At 39.2% G+C, this 14,701-nt stretch overlaps 1 protein-coding gene across 1 annotated transcript in view; it reads left to right on the top strand.

Moving 5' to 3' along the window:
* Positions 1–14,701, top strand: part of CUNH6orf106 (chromosome unknown C6orf106 homolog) — a 98,125-nt gene that overhangs the window by 29,648 nt on the left and 53,776 nt on the right. Inside the window, exon 2 of the mRNA XM_006104712.3 lies at positions 13,300–13,454. Within this exon, the coding sequence (XP_006104774.1) occupies positions 13,300–13,454 (155 nt within the window). The remainder of the gene's footprint in view (positions 1–13,299; positions 13,455–14,701) is intronic.

Below are 14,701 nucleotides of genomic sequence, written 5' to 3'. Positions count from 1 at the left end.
AGCCTGATCGCCCCCTATCCACTCCCCCTCCCAGCTTGATCGACGCCTAACTGCTCTTTCCCTGCACAGCCTGGTCGCCCCCAACTGCCCTCCCCCTGTAGGCTTGGTTCCCCCCTGCCCCCCCCCCCCCTCAACTGCCCTCCCCTGTAGGTCTGGGTCCCCAACTGTTCTCCTCTGCCGGCCTGATCGCCCCCAACTGCCCTCCCCTGCCAACCTGGTTGCCCCTAACTGCCCACCCCTGCCAGCCATCTTGTAGTGGTCATCTTTGACTACACGTGGGTGGCCATCTTGTGTGTTGGAGTGATGGTCAATTTGCATATCACTCTTTTATTAGGTAGGATAGTAAAGTAAAAAGAATAATACAATGGATAACCATTGTATTAGTTTTTGTTATTGTAATAAATAACCACAAACTTAGTGGTTTAAAAAAAACACCAATTTCTTATTTTACAGTTATGGAGTTCAGAAGTCCAAAATGGGTCTCGCTGGGCTAGAATCAAGGTGTTATCACATATGTATTCTTGCTGGAGAATTCATTTCTTTGCCTTTTTCTGCTTCTAGTGGTCACATGTATTCCTGGGTTTATGATGGTCTATGGTCTCATTACTCATTCTTGAAAGCCAGCAGGTTGTACAAGTCCTTTATAATCTTCTTTTTTAAAAATTTGTGTTGTTTTACTTTTTTGTTCTTCAAAAAGAAATCTTTATTGCTGAGAGTATTACAGATTTCTCCCTTCCTCCTCCTCCCTGTCCATCCCCCCTATTTCCCACCCCACCCCAGGCCCTCACCATTCTATTGTCTGTGTCCATAGGTAATGCATGTATGCATATAGGATCATTGGTTAATCTCTCCTCCCCCACCCCTTCCTTTTGAGATTCGTCAGTGTGTTCCATGTTTCCATGTCTCTGATTCTATTTTATTCACCAGTTTATTTTGTTCATTAGATTTCTTGTTTATTTTATCTTTAATTTCAATTATTGAAAGATATGTACTTATTGCCATTTTACTGTTCATATTTTATATATATATATTTCTTCTTCTTCTTCTTCATCTTCTTCTTCTTCTTCTACTTCCTTCTTCCTTCTTCCTTCTCCTTCCTCTCCCCCTATCTCATCCGCTTCTTCCCCTTCTTCCTCTTCCTCCTTTTCTTAAAGAATACCCTTCAGCATTTCATATAATACTGGTTTGGTGGTGATGAACTCCTTTAGCTTTTTCTTGTCTGTGGAGCTCTTATCTGACCTTCAATTCTAAATGATAGCTTCACTGGGTAGAGTAATCTTGGTTGTAGGTCCTTGCTATTCATCACTTTGAGTATTTCTTGCCACTCCCTTCTGGCCTGCAAAGTTTCTGTTGAGAAAATCAGCTGACAGTCATATGGGCACTCTTTTATTGGTAACTAACTGCTTTTCTCTTGCTGCTTTTAAGAAGATTCTTTGTCTTTAGCCCTTGGCATTTTAATTATGATGTATCTTGGTGTGGGCCTCTTTGTGTTCCTCTTGTTTGGGTATCTCTGCACTTCCTGGACTTATAAGTCTATTTCTTTTACCAAGTAGTGGAAGTTTTCTGTCATTATTTCTTCAAATAGGTTTTCGATATCTTGCTCTTTCTCTTCTTCTTCTGGCATCCCCATCATGCGAATGTTGGTACTCTCTCTTTTAAAAAAAAATATTTTATTGATTTTTTTACAGAGAGGAAGGGAGCGGGATAGAGAGTTAGAAACATCGATGAGAGAGAAACATTGATCAGCTGCCTCCTGCACACTCCCCACTGGGGATGTGTCCGCAATCATGGTACATGCCCTTGACCAGAATTGAACCTGGGACCCTTGAGTCCGCAGGCCAACGCTCTATCCGCTGAGCCAAACTGGTTAGGGCGAATGTTGGTACTCTTGAAGTTGTCCCAGAGGCTCCTTACACTATCTTCATATTTTTGGATTCTTTTTTTCTCTTCTGATTGGGTGTTTTTGCTTCCTCATATTCCAAATCGATTTGATTCTCAGAATCCGCTACTTTATCGTTGAATCCCTGTAAATTATTAATTTTAGTTAGTGTATGCTTAATTTCTAACGGTTCTTTTTCATGTCTTTGACATTCTCACTAATATTTTTGTAAGTCTCACTAAGTCCCTTGAAGCTGTCATTAAGATCCTTAAGCAGCCTTGAACTTTGTATTGAGTAGTTTGCTTGTTTCCATTTCATTTAGTTTTTTCCCCCTGGAGATTTCTTTTGTTCTTTCATCTGTGACATGTTTCTTTGTCTCTGCATTTTGGCAGCTTCCCTGTGTTTGTTTCTTTGTATTAGATAGAGCTGTTATGTGTTGGTAGATTGGCCTTGGTGTGGTCCAGTGGCTCAGCCTCCCCAGTTACCTGAGCTGGGCACTCTAGGTGTGCCCCTGTGTGGGCTGTGTGCACTGTCTTGTTGTAGTTGAGCCTTGATTGCTGTTGGCATCACTGGGAGTTGACCTCCAAGCTAATTGACTGTGAGGACCAGCTCTGACTACAGTGGAAGAGCTGTTGTGCAGGAGACACCCTCTTGGAGCAGGACTTGCTTTAGTGGGGTTTTGGTGCTCACTGAGTCTGCTCCCTGTGTGAGTCATGTGCGATGTGTAGAGTTGTAATCCAGTATGGTGTGAAGTTGTCCAGCAAGGGCACTGGCTCTGGGAGGTTAAAGTCAGCCATTGCCTGGGGCCACCTGGCAGGAGTGAGATCTGCAGATGTCTGCTACTTGTATTGGACTAGGAAGTGCCTAGGTGAGGCCCAGCTGTGAAGCAAGGCAGGCTGGTGGTGGGCCAATTATTGATAGGTTTGGGGCATGCTGATTCCAGCTGCTGCTTGTTTAAGAGATTTTAGGAAAGTCTGAAGCCTGAGCCAGGACAGGCCATTCATATGGAAAAGCAGCTGCAAACAGCTTGGGTGGTGCTGCAAATTGGATGGGGTGGGGTCTCAGGGAATCACCAGGGCGAAGCGAACAGTATGGTCCACGCTCATGGAAATTCAGATATGGCTGCCTGTGAGCTCTGCTATGGGGGTAGGTCCCAGCATAGAAATAATGACCCCTGAGAACACCCCTGTCTGGGAGAAAGCTTCACCCTAGTTCCTGCCCCCATGCTAGACAGTCCAGTTCCTCCCTGTATATCCCTTGATTTCCCCAAAACCACCTCCTGGTGCTGAAGCTCAGAGGAAGCGAGATTGTGTAAGTTTGTGCGCTTTTAAGAGGAACACCTGGCACTCCTGCAGCCTCTGTGTCACTCAGCAACAATCCCTGCTGGTTTTTACATCTTGAAGTTATGGGAACTTCTCTTCCAAGCTCTGGAGCTCTGGGCTAGGGGTCTGGTGTGGGGCTGGAACCTTCTGCTTCTCTTGGAAGGCCTTGGAGATATCCCTCCTGATTAAAAAAAAAATGCCACGCGTGGGTGCCAGACCAGCTTGTCCCACACCTCCGCCCCTCCTACCAGTCTCAGTGTGCTTCTTCTTTACTTCTCTAGTTGTAGGACTTCCATTCAGTAAGACTTCAGGTAGTTCTGAATGATGATGGTTCTGCATTTCAGTTGCAATATTCATGTTGTTGTGGGAGGCAGCATTTACCTATGCTGCCATCTTTGTTCTTTGCAAAGTCGTCCTTATTGCTGTCCCCCTGGTTCTGTCTTCCAGTTCTCTCACACTCTTAAGGAAGTGATCACATGGAGTTTACCTGGATTATCCAGGATAATTTCCCTATTTTCAGGTCAGCTGACTAGCAAATCTAACTCCCTGTTGCCATGCAGCATAACATGTATATACATTATAGGAATTAGGACATTATTGAGACGATGATAGTGTTCTAAAACATCGTGATGGTTTTACAGTTTTTTACTAAAATCATTGAAATGTACAATTGAAATGGGTGAATTTTATGCTACATAAATTTTTTTCTTTTATTTATTAAGGTATTACATGTGTGTCCTCATCCCCCCATTAGCTCCCCACCCCCCTGTGCTACATAAATTTTACTTCAATGAAATTGAGTGTGTTTTTTGTTTGTTTTTTAAAACATTTAGATGTTCTCCTTTGCTTTTAGGAGTAAGTCCAGATTTTTTTTTTTAAATATATTTTATTGATTTTTTACAGAGAGGAAGGGAGAGAGATAGAGAGTTAGAAACATCGATGAGAGAGAAACATCGATCAGCTGCCTCCTGCGCATCTCCCACTGGGAATGTGCCCGCAATCCAGGTACATGCCCTTGACCGGAATCGAACCTAGGACCTTTCAGTCCGCAAGCCGATGCTCTATCCACTGAGCCAAACCGGTTTCGGCAAGTCCAGATTTCTTAATGAAGCCATCAAGTACATGAAAAGGTGTCTAAGATCATTGGTAAATGCAAATCAAAACCACAGTTAGATATCACTTTACATTCATGAGGATGGCTGTAATGAAAAATAAAAAAGAAATTAAGTGTTGGTGAAGCTGTGGAGAAATAGGGAAAACTCATATATTGTTTGTGGAAATGTAAATAAAATCGTTCAGCTACTGTGGAAAACAGTTTGTCAGTTCTTCAAAAAATTAAACATAGAATTGCCATATGACCCAGCAGTTCTACTCCTAGGTATGTATGTATGTATGTATGTATGTATCTATCTATCTATCTATCTATATACATACCCACACAGACACTTGTATAGGAATGTTTATAGCAGCATTACTCATAATAGTCAAAAGGTATAGCCTGGCTGGTGTGGCTCAGTGGTTGAGCATCGACCCATGAAGCAGGAGGTCATTGGCTCAAGTCCCAATCAGGGCACATGCCCAAGTTGCGGGCTTGATCCCTGGTGGATTATGCAGGAGGCAGCCAATTGATGTTCCGCTCTCATCAATGTTTCTCTCTCTCCCTCTCCCTCCTTCTCCCTCTAAAAAAATCAATAAAATCATATATATTTTTTTTTACAAAAAGGTAGAAACACCCAGATACTCATCATCAGATGAATGGATAAACAAAATAAGATATGTACATACAATAGAATATTATTCAGCCATATGCTTCCATTTGGGATGAATCTTGAAAACATTTTAAGTGAAAGAAACCAGACACAGAAGGTGGCATATTGATTTTATGATCCCTTTTATATAAATTATCCAAAATAGGCAAATTTATAGAGACAGAAAGCAGATTAGTGGCTCCCAGGGGAGGAAAACTGAGGAGTGAGTACTTAACGGGTGTTCTTAATGGGTATAAGGTGATGAAAAAGTTTTGTAACTAGAGAGAGATGGTGTTTGCACAGCATTGTGAATGCACTAAATGCCAACATATTATATACTTTTTAAAGTAATTGTATGTTATGTATGTTTTACACCAGCATTGTTTTTGTTTAAAGGAAAAATAGTTTGATCCTGACATATTATCAAAGTCACTTAGAAACTAAACTCCTGCCCTGTCGTTGTGGCTTGGTGTTTGAGCATCAACCTGTCAACCAGGAGGTCATGGTTCAATTCCCAGTCAGGGCACCTGTCTGGATTTCGGGCTTGATCCCCAGGAGGGAGTGTGCAGGAGACAGCTGATCAATGATTCTCCTAGTTGATGCTTCTATCTCTTTGTCCCTCTCCCTTTCTCTCTGAAATTTATAATTTCATAATTAATAATAATGTATGTATGAAACTAAACTCCTATAATGCTAGTGTTAAATTTGTGTCCTCAGCCTGCTTTTTAAAAATAGACAAAAAAACAAGGGAAGCCAACTTTATTATCTCAGATTACAAGAATACCCAATGTTAGATGGCCCTGGGTTTGCCTAATTTAGTGGTTCAATTATAGCATCAAGGACACAGCAATAATTTCCCTCTTTCTGATCTATCATCCTTAGTATATCAGTCTCATCATTGGGTCTCCTGAGGTTCCCAGTAGATTCCTTCATGTTCCCAAGATGGTTGTAGTAATTCTATGCACTTTTTATTATTAACTTTTCAAACCTATAGGGAAAATGTAAAGAATTGTAGTGTGTATACCCTTATGTTTACCACCTAGATTCAACATGGTTAACATTTTTGGCCTATATTTTTTCTATATATAAATTTTTTTGTCATTTGAAGGTGGTAAACATTATGATTCTTCACTGTTAACTATTGCAGCATGCTTCTCCTAAAATAAGAACATTTTCTTACAGAACCACATACTAAGATACTGAGGTACTGTACAAAAATTCTTTTCTAATAAAAATATCCAGTTCATATTTAAATTTACTCAGTTGCTCCCCAAAGCATATTTTATAACCTTTGCAAAAAATCAGAATCCAATTAATGACTTAAGGAAAAATAGTTTGATCCTGACATATTAGCCAAAGCACTTAGAAACTAAGCTCCTACAATGCCAGTATTGAATTTCTGTGTTCTATATTGCATTTGGTTTTTATGTTTCTTTAAATCCAGAACAGTGCCACCACCTTGCCTTTTCATGCTTGTTTTTTACTTTCTATTTGGAAAAGGTTTAATTGCTGTGATAGAAGGACCAGTTCTAAAACGTAGTAAGATTAGTGGGTCAATAAATAGCCAGGAGAAGAGAGAAGAAATAATCTTGGACTTGCTAGGTCTCTAAGAAGTGTATAAATGCTGGTATGGCCCTGGCTGGGTAGCTTAGTTCAAGCATATCAAACTTGCAGCCCACAATGAATATTTTTGTGGCCCAGCCAATATAACGGTATGTAAGAAACATTTTAATAAAAATTTTGTAACTTAATTTTTACAATATCCTGTTATACGTAATTATTAATAACGAATGTTATTAATAACAATGTTCGCTAATGGCTGATTACTATAATTGTGTTGCATTCATTTCCCTTACGCACCTTATGCGCAGGCGCACTGTTTCTCTCCACTAATACTAGCAGCGAATATTTTAGCAGCTGATTGCCACACCATTAGTCTTGTATTGTGTGCGCAACAGGAAATATTTCACTTTCGGAGAACAAGGAAAATAGGTTTATTTGCGTTACGCTTATTTGTGCAGTTCTTCAGTGTCTGGTAAGTTAATGTTCAAGAAAAATATTAATTTTTATTAAAATGTTTTATTATTTATGTTAACGATTACTCATTTATTTTAGCCCTTTATATTCAGCATGTCTCTATCAAAATCTATGTTCTATGAAAATTGAAGCTTTTGTTTTTTTGCGGCCCACATAAACTTAAACCTATTTATTTGGCCCGTGTTTGAGTTTGAGTTTGAGCCTTTGAATTTGACATGCTTGGCTTAGTTGGTTAGAGTGTCCTGATAGGCCAAGGTTTCAGGTTAGATACCCTGGTCAGGGCACATACAAGAACCAACGAGTGAATGCATAAATAAGTGGAATAGCCAAACCGGTTTGGCTCAGTGGATAGAGCGTCGGCCTGCGGACTGAAGGGTCCCAGGTTCGATTCCGGTCAAGGGCATGTACCTTGGTTGCGGGCACATCCCCAGTGGGAGGTGTGCAGGAGGCAGCTGGTTGATGTTTCTCTCTCATTGATGTTTCTAACTCTCTATCCCTCTCCCTTCCGCTCTGTAAAATATCAATAAAATATATTTAAAAAAAAAATAAGTGGAATAACAAATTGATGTTTCTCCCCCGCCCCCCCACCTTCTTTTCTCTCTAAAGTCAATTTTGTAAAAATGCTGGTGTGACCTTTGTTGTTCCTCTTAATGGAATTTTCCACAAGTCCTTTTTTCTTACTGTCTTCACATACTAAATTGTATCCATGTGTTAATTTTTAGGTTTTAAAATAGTGAGGGATTTCTTTAGCCCATTTCCTATTCTCTACCTGCAGTCATCTTTCTGTTTTAATGAAAGTCTCATTTTCTTTTTAGGTCATAAAAGTTACGATAGTCTTAAATACATATTTTTGGGCCCCCCTCTTTGGTCTTCCATGTTAGATTCCAGTTGAGTTGATGTTGGAAAGTCCTAGTAAGAACCACCATCTGTTTTGCTGATCCTTTTTTTAGCCAGGTTTTTCTTCCTCCTGATCCTGGGGAGGGAAACTTAGGGATGAGTATTACTTTATGCCCAAAGATGTTATTGTCCATGCTTCATTGAATTGGTTCATTATTCTGATTTCCCATTTTAATTTGTGACCAGACAAGATGGGTTGTTTGCTCTTTCTCATTATTTGTATCATTTTGAATTTCCTAATCAGAGAATGGAAATAGAAAGTATCTAATTATATGTCCTTGAGAATCTGAGCTAATACTCAGATATCTGGCATTCCTTTTTGAATTTTGATTTCCTGACTTTAACTGTTTTTTACCCCCATATTTTTGGGTGATGTTCCTGACTGTATATTCAATATATAGATTACTTTTCTTTATAAGACCAATAATCTGACTTATGTATGTATACAGAGTACAAAAATAAATGTTCTCTTTGTAAATATATGCAACGTTATTTGACCACTTTCAAGAATTCAGCTTAACAAGAAGGTTAAAACTATTGTGTTTATAGAATTCATGATGGAAATTAATATGTTCTTAAGAAAGTCAGATGTTCAGAGTGTTATTAGATAATTAGAAAATTCCAGGTAAGTTAAAAAGTGTTATGCTTTTAAATATATATGGTTAAAAATTATATTAATAACTGATTCTATAATAAAAAATTATAAATAATAGTAAATTTTACTAATAGCCAAGAGCAAGTTATTTACCTGTCAGTTCATCTGTGTCTTTATAAAATGAAGGTTGGGCAATATTGCTTCTGAGTTACAAAATAGCATTTCATCAGGGAACACATATCAGCATCACCAAATTCTTTTACTATGAATTGTGTTAAGCTGATAATCAGTGCAGTTGAAATTGTATTGTGCACCAAGCCCATTTTTTCAGCCCAAGTAGAAAAAGTTGCCTTGGACTGATAAGCCTCAGCGTGAGAGGCAGTCATCTTGACAGTTGGAGCTTTCCTTGCTTGAGTGTCCCTGGCTTGCTACAAAATCTTTTCTTAGAGGCAGGGGCTTCCCCTGTGTTGCTATCTGTTATATCGCTGGTTCCAAGTAGAGTGCCTAGCACATGAATAAATGCTCAATAATTAAATATTTGTTGAATGAATGAAATACAACCTGGTGCATTTACACACATTGTCTGATGCAACCTTCACAGCCGACCTTATAATGCCAACCTTGTAATATAAAATACAAGCCTACCTTATAATACAAAAAACTCAGGTTTGTGGTTGAATAAACTGACATAGATGCTTAGTCACTTGTTTAAAGCCCAGAGGTAGGAGCTGCCTCTTCAACAATGTCACTTGTAAAATTTTACCATTTAAAAAAAATATTCTTACTGATTTTAGAGCGAGAGAAAAGGAGAGAGAGAGAGACATCGATGTGAGAGAAACATTGATCGGTTGCTTCCCCCACAAACCTGCAACCTAGGCATGTGCCCTGACTTAAACTGGTGAACTCTTGGAAGCTCCGGACAACACTCAACCAACTAAGCCACACCGGCCAGGGCCATTTTAACCATCTTTAAGTGTCTAGATTAAATCTATTCACAGTGTTGTGCAAGTATCACCATCATTTATTTTAGCCTGTGCCTTTTTCCTCCACTGTTACACTGCCTTCCTTTGTTCTTTCAACCATCTGAAATCAGATTAAAGCCTCTTTTTTGTTGTTGTTGTTGTTTGTTTGTTAAGTCAAAAAGGAACCTGGAAGTTTAAACTTTCAGGCTGGACTGAATACTGAGTCTGTGTTTTAACTTTCTCATCTCGTCAGTCAGCTCTGTTTCATGTAGAGTTCCTTATCCTATATAATAAAAAGCTAATATGCAAATTGTCCCCTCCACCGGGCGTTTAACCTGGAGTTTGATCAGGGGGTGGGGCAGGCCAGCCAACCAACCACCCGTGGGCCCCCCCCCCCCCAGTTGGTTAATAATAGCTGAGTATGTTGTTTTGAATGGGAATACATGCTATCATGTCTACTTGTTCTTACACTGAATTGGGGCTGTTTGGTCTATTCCTGCTGTTTCTTGACCCAGTGAGTCAGTGATCAAAATGGCGCAGAGGAGCCACACACCCACATTTTGAGCTGTGTACCTCAGAGCACCACTGGGCTGAAGTCCACTCTCCACTGTGTACTTGGGAAATGAATTTGCTTGGTCATCCTCCCTCCTGCTTTCTGCCAGGAGTCCAGTTCACTACTTTCAGTTTCACTTTGGGCTTTAAAAATCTTTCTCTGTCTGAATTACTTATAGGTACAAATAAGGAGTTTGATGCTTGGCTGTGGGATGAATTGAGATGTGTGCAAGATTTGAGGAGGGGAATGAATCTGTCTATGGAGAGTTGCTGGACTTTTCAACTTGTGTTTCTGCTGCAATGGTCTCAAAGTTCTGTCTGATGCCAGGCAGAGCCAGAGATGAAATATGACACATACTGGGGATGAGAATTGGCATTTGGTCCTGAGTGCACAGTGTCTTCCCTCCCAAGTGTATTTTACAGCCAAGTGAATAGAAAATAAGTCAGCAGGCTGCTTGCTGGAGACTTGAAGCAGGAAAATGATCTTAAAAAAAAATCCTTATCAAGGACATGATTGAAGAGAGGAGGAGATGGTGAGGAAGGGAGGGAGAGAGAGAAAGAAAACCGGTCGGTTATCGGTTGCCTTCCTTAGTTGCCTTCTATATGCTTCCCTGACGGGATCAAACCCACAACCCAGGTATGTGCCCTGACTGGGAAACAACCTTTCAGTGCATGGGAGGATACTGAACCACTCTGGCCAGGCAGAAAAAATGATCTCTATAAAAAGTTTTCAGAAGAACAAAATGGAAATGGCTTATTTTTATCGCCCGCCAGTCCCTAAGTGAAAGGCTGATTCTGGATGTATTCCTAAGTCCATTTGTGGGAAGGAGAGGCGGGCTTCCCCAAGATTGACCAATCATATATTCTTCACTTTGGATCACAGTCAGCTGGATCAGGAAGTTGCAGGGTGACTAAAGTACAAGCCTTCCCATTGAATGAATAGTCAAGCAAATGGACCCAGTTTGGCCCCCGGCCCAGCATTGCTCCATGTAAATTTTATCTAGCACACAAAGAACTGGCTCACAGCTGGTGGTGGTGTAATTCCAGGCATTACTGACTAATATAGCAGGCCACCATTGCATGACCTGAGGTGGCTGCTCTAAATATAGCCAGCCTTTCTGGCTGATGCAAACACCTGGAGGAGCAGGCAGGCCCCCAGCAGAAAAAGTATTTGCTATTGATAGCATGTCTGTTGAACATTAGACTATGTACTATGTCAGACCTTATTTCATGCTACGTTTATGCATAATTAAAGACAATTCACTGGATCCATTGGCTTATGGTTGGGTTATGCTTAGCAAAAAATGCAATTTATGTTGTTGCCTACTGTGGGGACTAGGAATGATGTCACTAGTTTGAGTAAGACCATAGGAGAAGCAGTTAATTACTGACAATTTCTTTTCTCTCTCTAATGAACAGGGCTTACTTAAACCACTTTAGTGGCCTTTGGTTTCTGGCACTGATATACCAAGCTTTCAGTCATGTGATTCGGTTCAGTAAGGGACTCTTGTTTGTGTGCTTGGTAGTTCCTTCTGACATAAGGGGTTTGTGAGTAATTAAAAAGAACACCAACATTTACAAAATGGTGCTTCCAAAAAAGAAACTACAAATGTCTCATAAACATGTAAAAGATACCCTCTCTCACAAAAGGAGAAAACCATTTTAAGACCTCATTGAGATCTTATTTTTTACCTATCAGATTGACAAAAATCCAAAATGTTGGAGAATTACTGTTGATGAGCAAGTAGGGAAATAGACACTCATACATCCTTGGTGGGAGCATTCATTAAATGAATAACTTTTATTGAGGGAAGTTTAGATTTTATATATATATATATGTATGTATGTCACGTTCAAAGGCTGTTAAATTGCGTTGTTTACCCATATCTTCAGAAAAAAATCGCTTCTGTCATGGTAAACAACCTGCTTCCCTATTTATAATGGTCTGACCCTCTAGCAACTTCAGCATGAAATTATAGCTAATTTGCCTACAAATGTCAGGTGGTCATAATAATCTGGCCACTCAGTGTATATTAAAACCATAAATATATACCCTTTGACCCAGCAGTATCATTTAGAGGAATTTATCCTATAGATACACTTGCTGAGTGCATAAGCTTATTTATGGAAGAATTAAAGCTTGGAAACAGTCTCAAAAGTGGACTGGTTACATAAATAATGATGTATCTATAATGGACACAGATCTAAAAAACAGTAAGGATATTCATTATGTACTGATATAGAAATGTCTTCATGGTACAGTGTTGAGTGAATAAAGCAAAGAGCAGTGTCTAATATATTGCTATGTGTATAAAGAGGGGTGAAATAATATATATTATTTGTGCATAAGGAAGTTCTGGAAAGATATTTAAAGTTATATAAATATCTGGAAAGATTTAAAGTTATTCTGTGTGTGTAGGAAAGAAGAGATAAGATGGGTATTTTTCACTATATGAAACTTCTTAAACCATGTGCATATATTGCTTTAAAAAAAAATTAGAATGTTTTAAAAAGTGGAGCTGCTTTGACTTTCAGTCATAGTTGCCAGAGGAGTTCTCTTTTAATTGACTTGCTGTACCCATACTTGCTATCCTTGTGGGTAAGAGGGAAATTTCCTCATATTGTAGCTCAGTGGTTCTCAACCTGTGGGTCACGACCCCTTTTGGCGGTCGAACAACCCTTTCACAGGGGTCGCCTAAGACCATCCTGCATATCAGATATTTACATTACGATTCATAACAGTAGCAACATTACAGTTATGAAGTAGCAACGAAAATAATTTTATGGTTGGGGTCACAACATGAGGAACTGTATTTAAAGGGCCAGAAGGTTGAGAACCACTGTATGTAGCTGATGGTGATAATAGCTGATGGTGATAATATTTGTTGCCTCCTAAAATTTTACTCGTTTTTTATTTAGAGAGAGGAGGAGAGGGAGGGAGGGGGAGAGAGAGAGAGAGAGAGAGAGAGAGAGAGACAGAGAGAGAGAGAGACAGAGAGAGACATCCATGCAGCGCCCCAACTGGGGATTGAACCTGCAATCCTGGTATGTGCACTACTAGGTGTACGGGACTACATCTGACCAACTGAGCTATACTGGTCAGGGCAATGTTTGTTGCTTTTTATGTGGGCACCTTGGGAAGAAAGTGGTGCACAAGTTTGTTGGTTCTGGTGTTTTTCCTGTTGTTCCTCAACCAAAATCAATGGCTATTACAAACCCTAAGAAACTGGCTTATTCCTTTTGTTTGACAATTAGGATGATATGCTGTAGATAAGACTGAATCTTTATCTTTTCTCTTTATTTGTAGGAACCTACAAGCAGCAATTGGCGCCTATTATGACTTCGAGAGCCCAAACATCAGTATGCCCTCTATGTCTTTTGTTGAAGATGTCACCATCGGAGAAGGGGAGTCGATACCTCCTGATACTCAGTTTATAAAAACATGGCGGATCCAGAATTCTGGTAAATGTATAATTGGCAATTCTCCTTGTCCAGTTTTCTCTTTCTTAGTAGTTAAAAGAAATAAATGTTTTACAAATGTGAATGTGTTTCTCAGATTTTTCTTACACATGGTGTAGCATTTCTTGTACTGATATGATGACCTAACATCAATGAAATAGTCCCTACCCTAGATTAGGAAGAACAATTTTGGTCTTGATGGCACCTAAAGAATTCAGTATTCATTTGACCGCAGGAACTAGGCCTGTGTGTGGTGGTTCTACCCCATCACTTTAATTCTGCTCTAGTTAATCTCCAGTTATTTCCAGCAGGCTAGAGGAGGTACAGCCATGAATAGAACAAGGTGGGTAGAAAGAGCTGTGAGCATCTGCTCTTTTGAAAGCTCATTTCTTTACAACCACATGATGATTCTGTTTGAAATTTCACTGAGATATCTGAAACATTAATACCACTTTGAAAAACAGAGTAAGAAGTATGGGGATTTGCTCATTTGGGAAAGATGGAAAGATTGAGAAATTGTTTTTTTTAAACATTGTTTTGATATATTGCCTACTTTAAGAAAGATTAAAATTAAGCTAACCATAGTTCTTTGAAAATAGTATCTGAATATGTATCTGGTAACTGTTAATTATTACCTTTTAATTGGTAAATTATTTTCTAATGACTTTAATATTGAATGGATTTAGTTAGTATTCCTTGTCCCATCCAATAACAGTTTATGCTGACTGGATGAGAATGCTTTAACATCCTTGTTATTAATGAGACAGAGAAATTCTGAGGGATGGAAATCTAGGCAAAAGGATATTTAGTTAAAAATTGGTGGTTGTGGGAAAACGCTAGCTAGCAAGGTAATTGATAGGAGATGCTGTAAACTTCTGGGGGCTAAAACCCTATAAAAGTGAGTTTTTATTGACTACTTTTCAGTTCTTTATGTTTCTTTTATGACTGGAAAAGATTGGCTAAGCTAGATTTTTATATAATAACTAATGTACCAGGTTGTTAATCTTAGTTTTTCTGGTTTATTTAGAAGTAACTTTCCCTTGGATGCAAGTTCACTGTGTCACGGAGCAAACACATAATTTGGATTGACCTAGTGTTATAGATGACGAGACATCTGTGGCTATGTGAAATTCTCATTGGCTTCTTTTCTTTTCCCTTTTAGTTGTAACAAACATTGTTAGTTTGAGAGGCACATGGTAATATAAGAAAATACCCATGTTTTCTATTTTCTTGAAATTCTTACTTGTTTG

This window comes from Myotis lucifugus, unplaced genomic scaffold (genome assembly GCF_000147115.1).
Source record: "Myotis lucifugus unplaced genomic scaffold, Myoluc2.0 scaffold_596, whole genome shotgun sequence".
In the NCBI taxonomy this organism is placed as follows: domain Eukaryota; kingdom Metazoa; phylum Chordata; class Mammalia; order Chiroptera; family Vespertilionidae; genus Myotis; species Myotis lucifugus.
The sequence above is the reverse complement of the archived record's forward strand: the minus strand, read 5'-3'. Positions and strand labels throughout refer to the sequence as shown.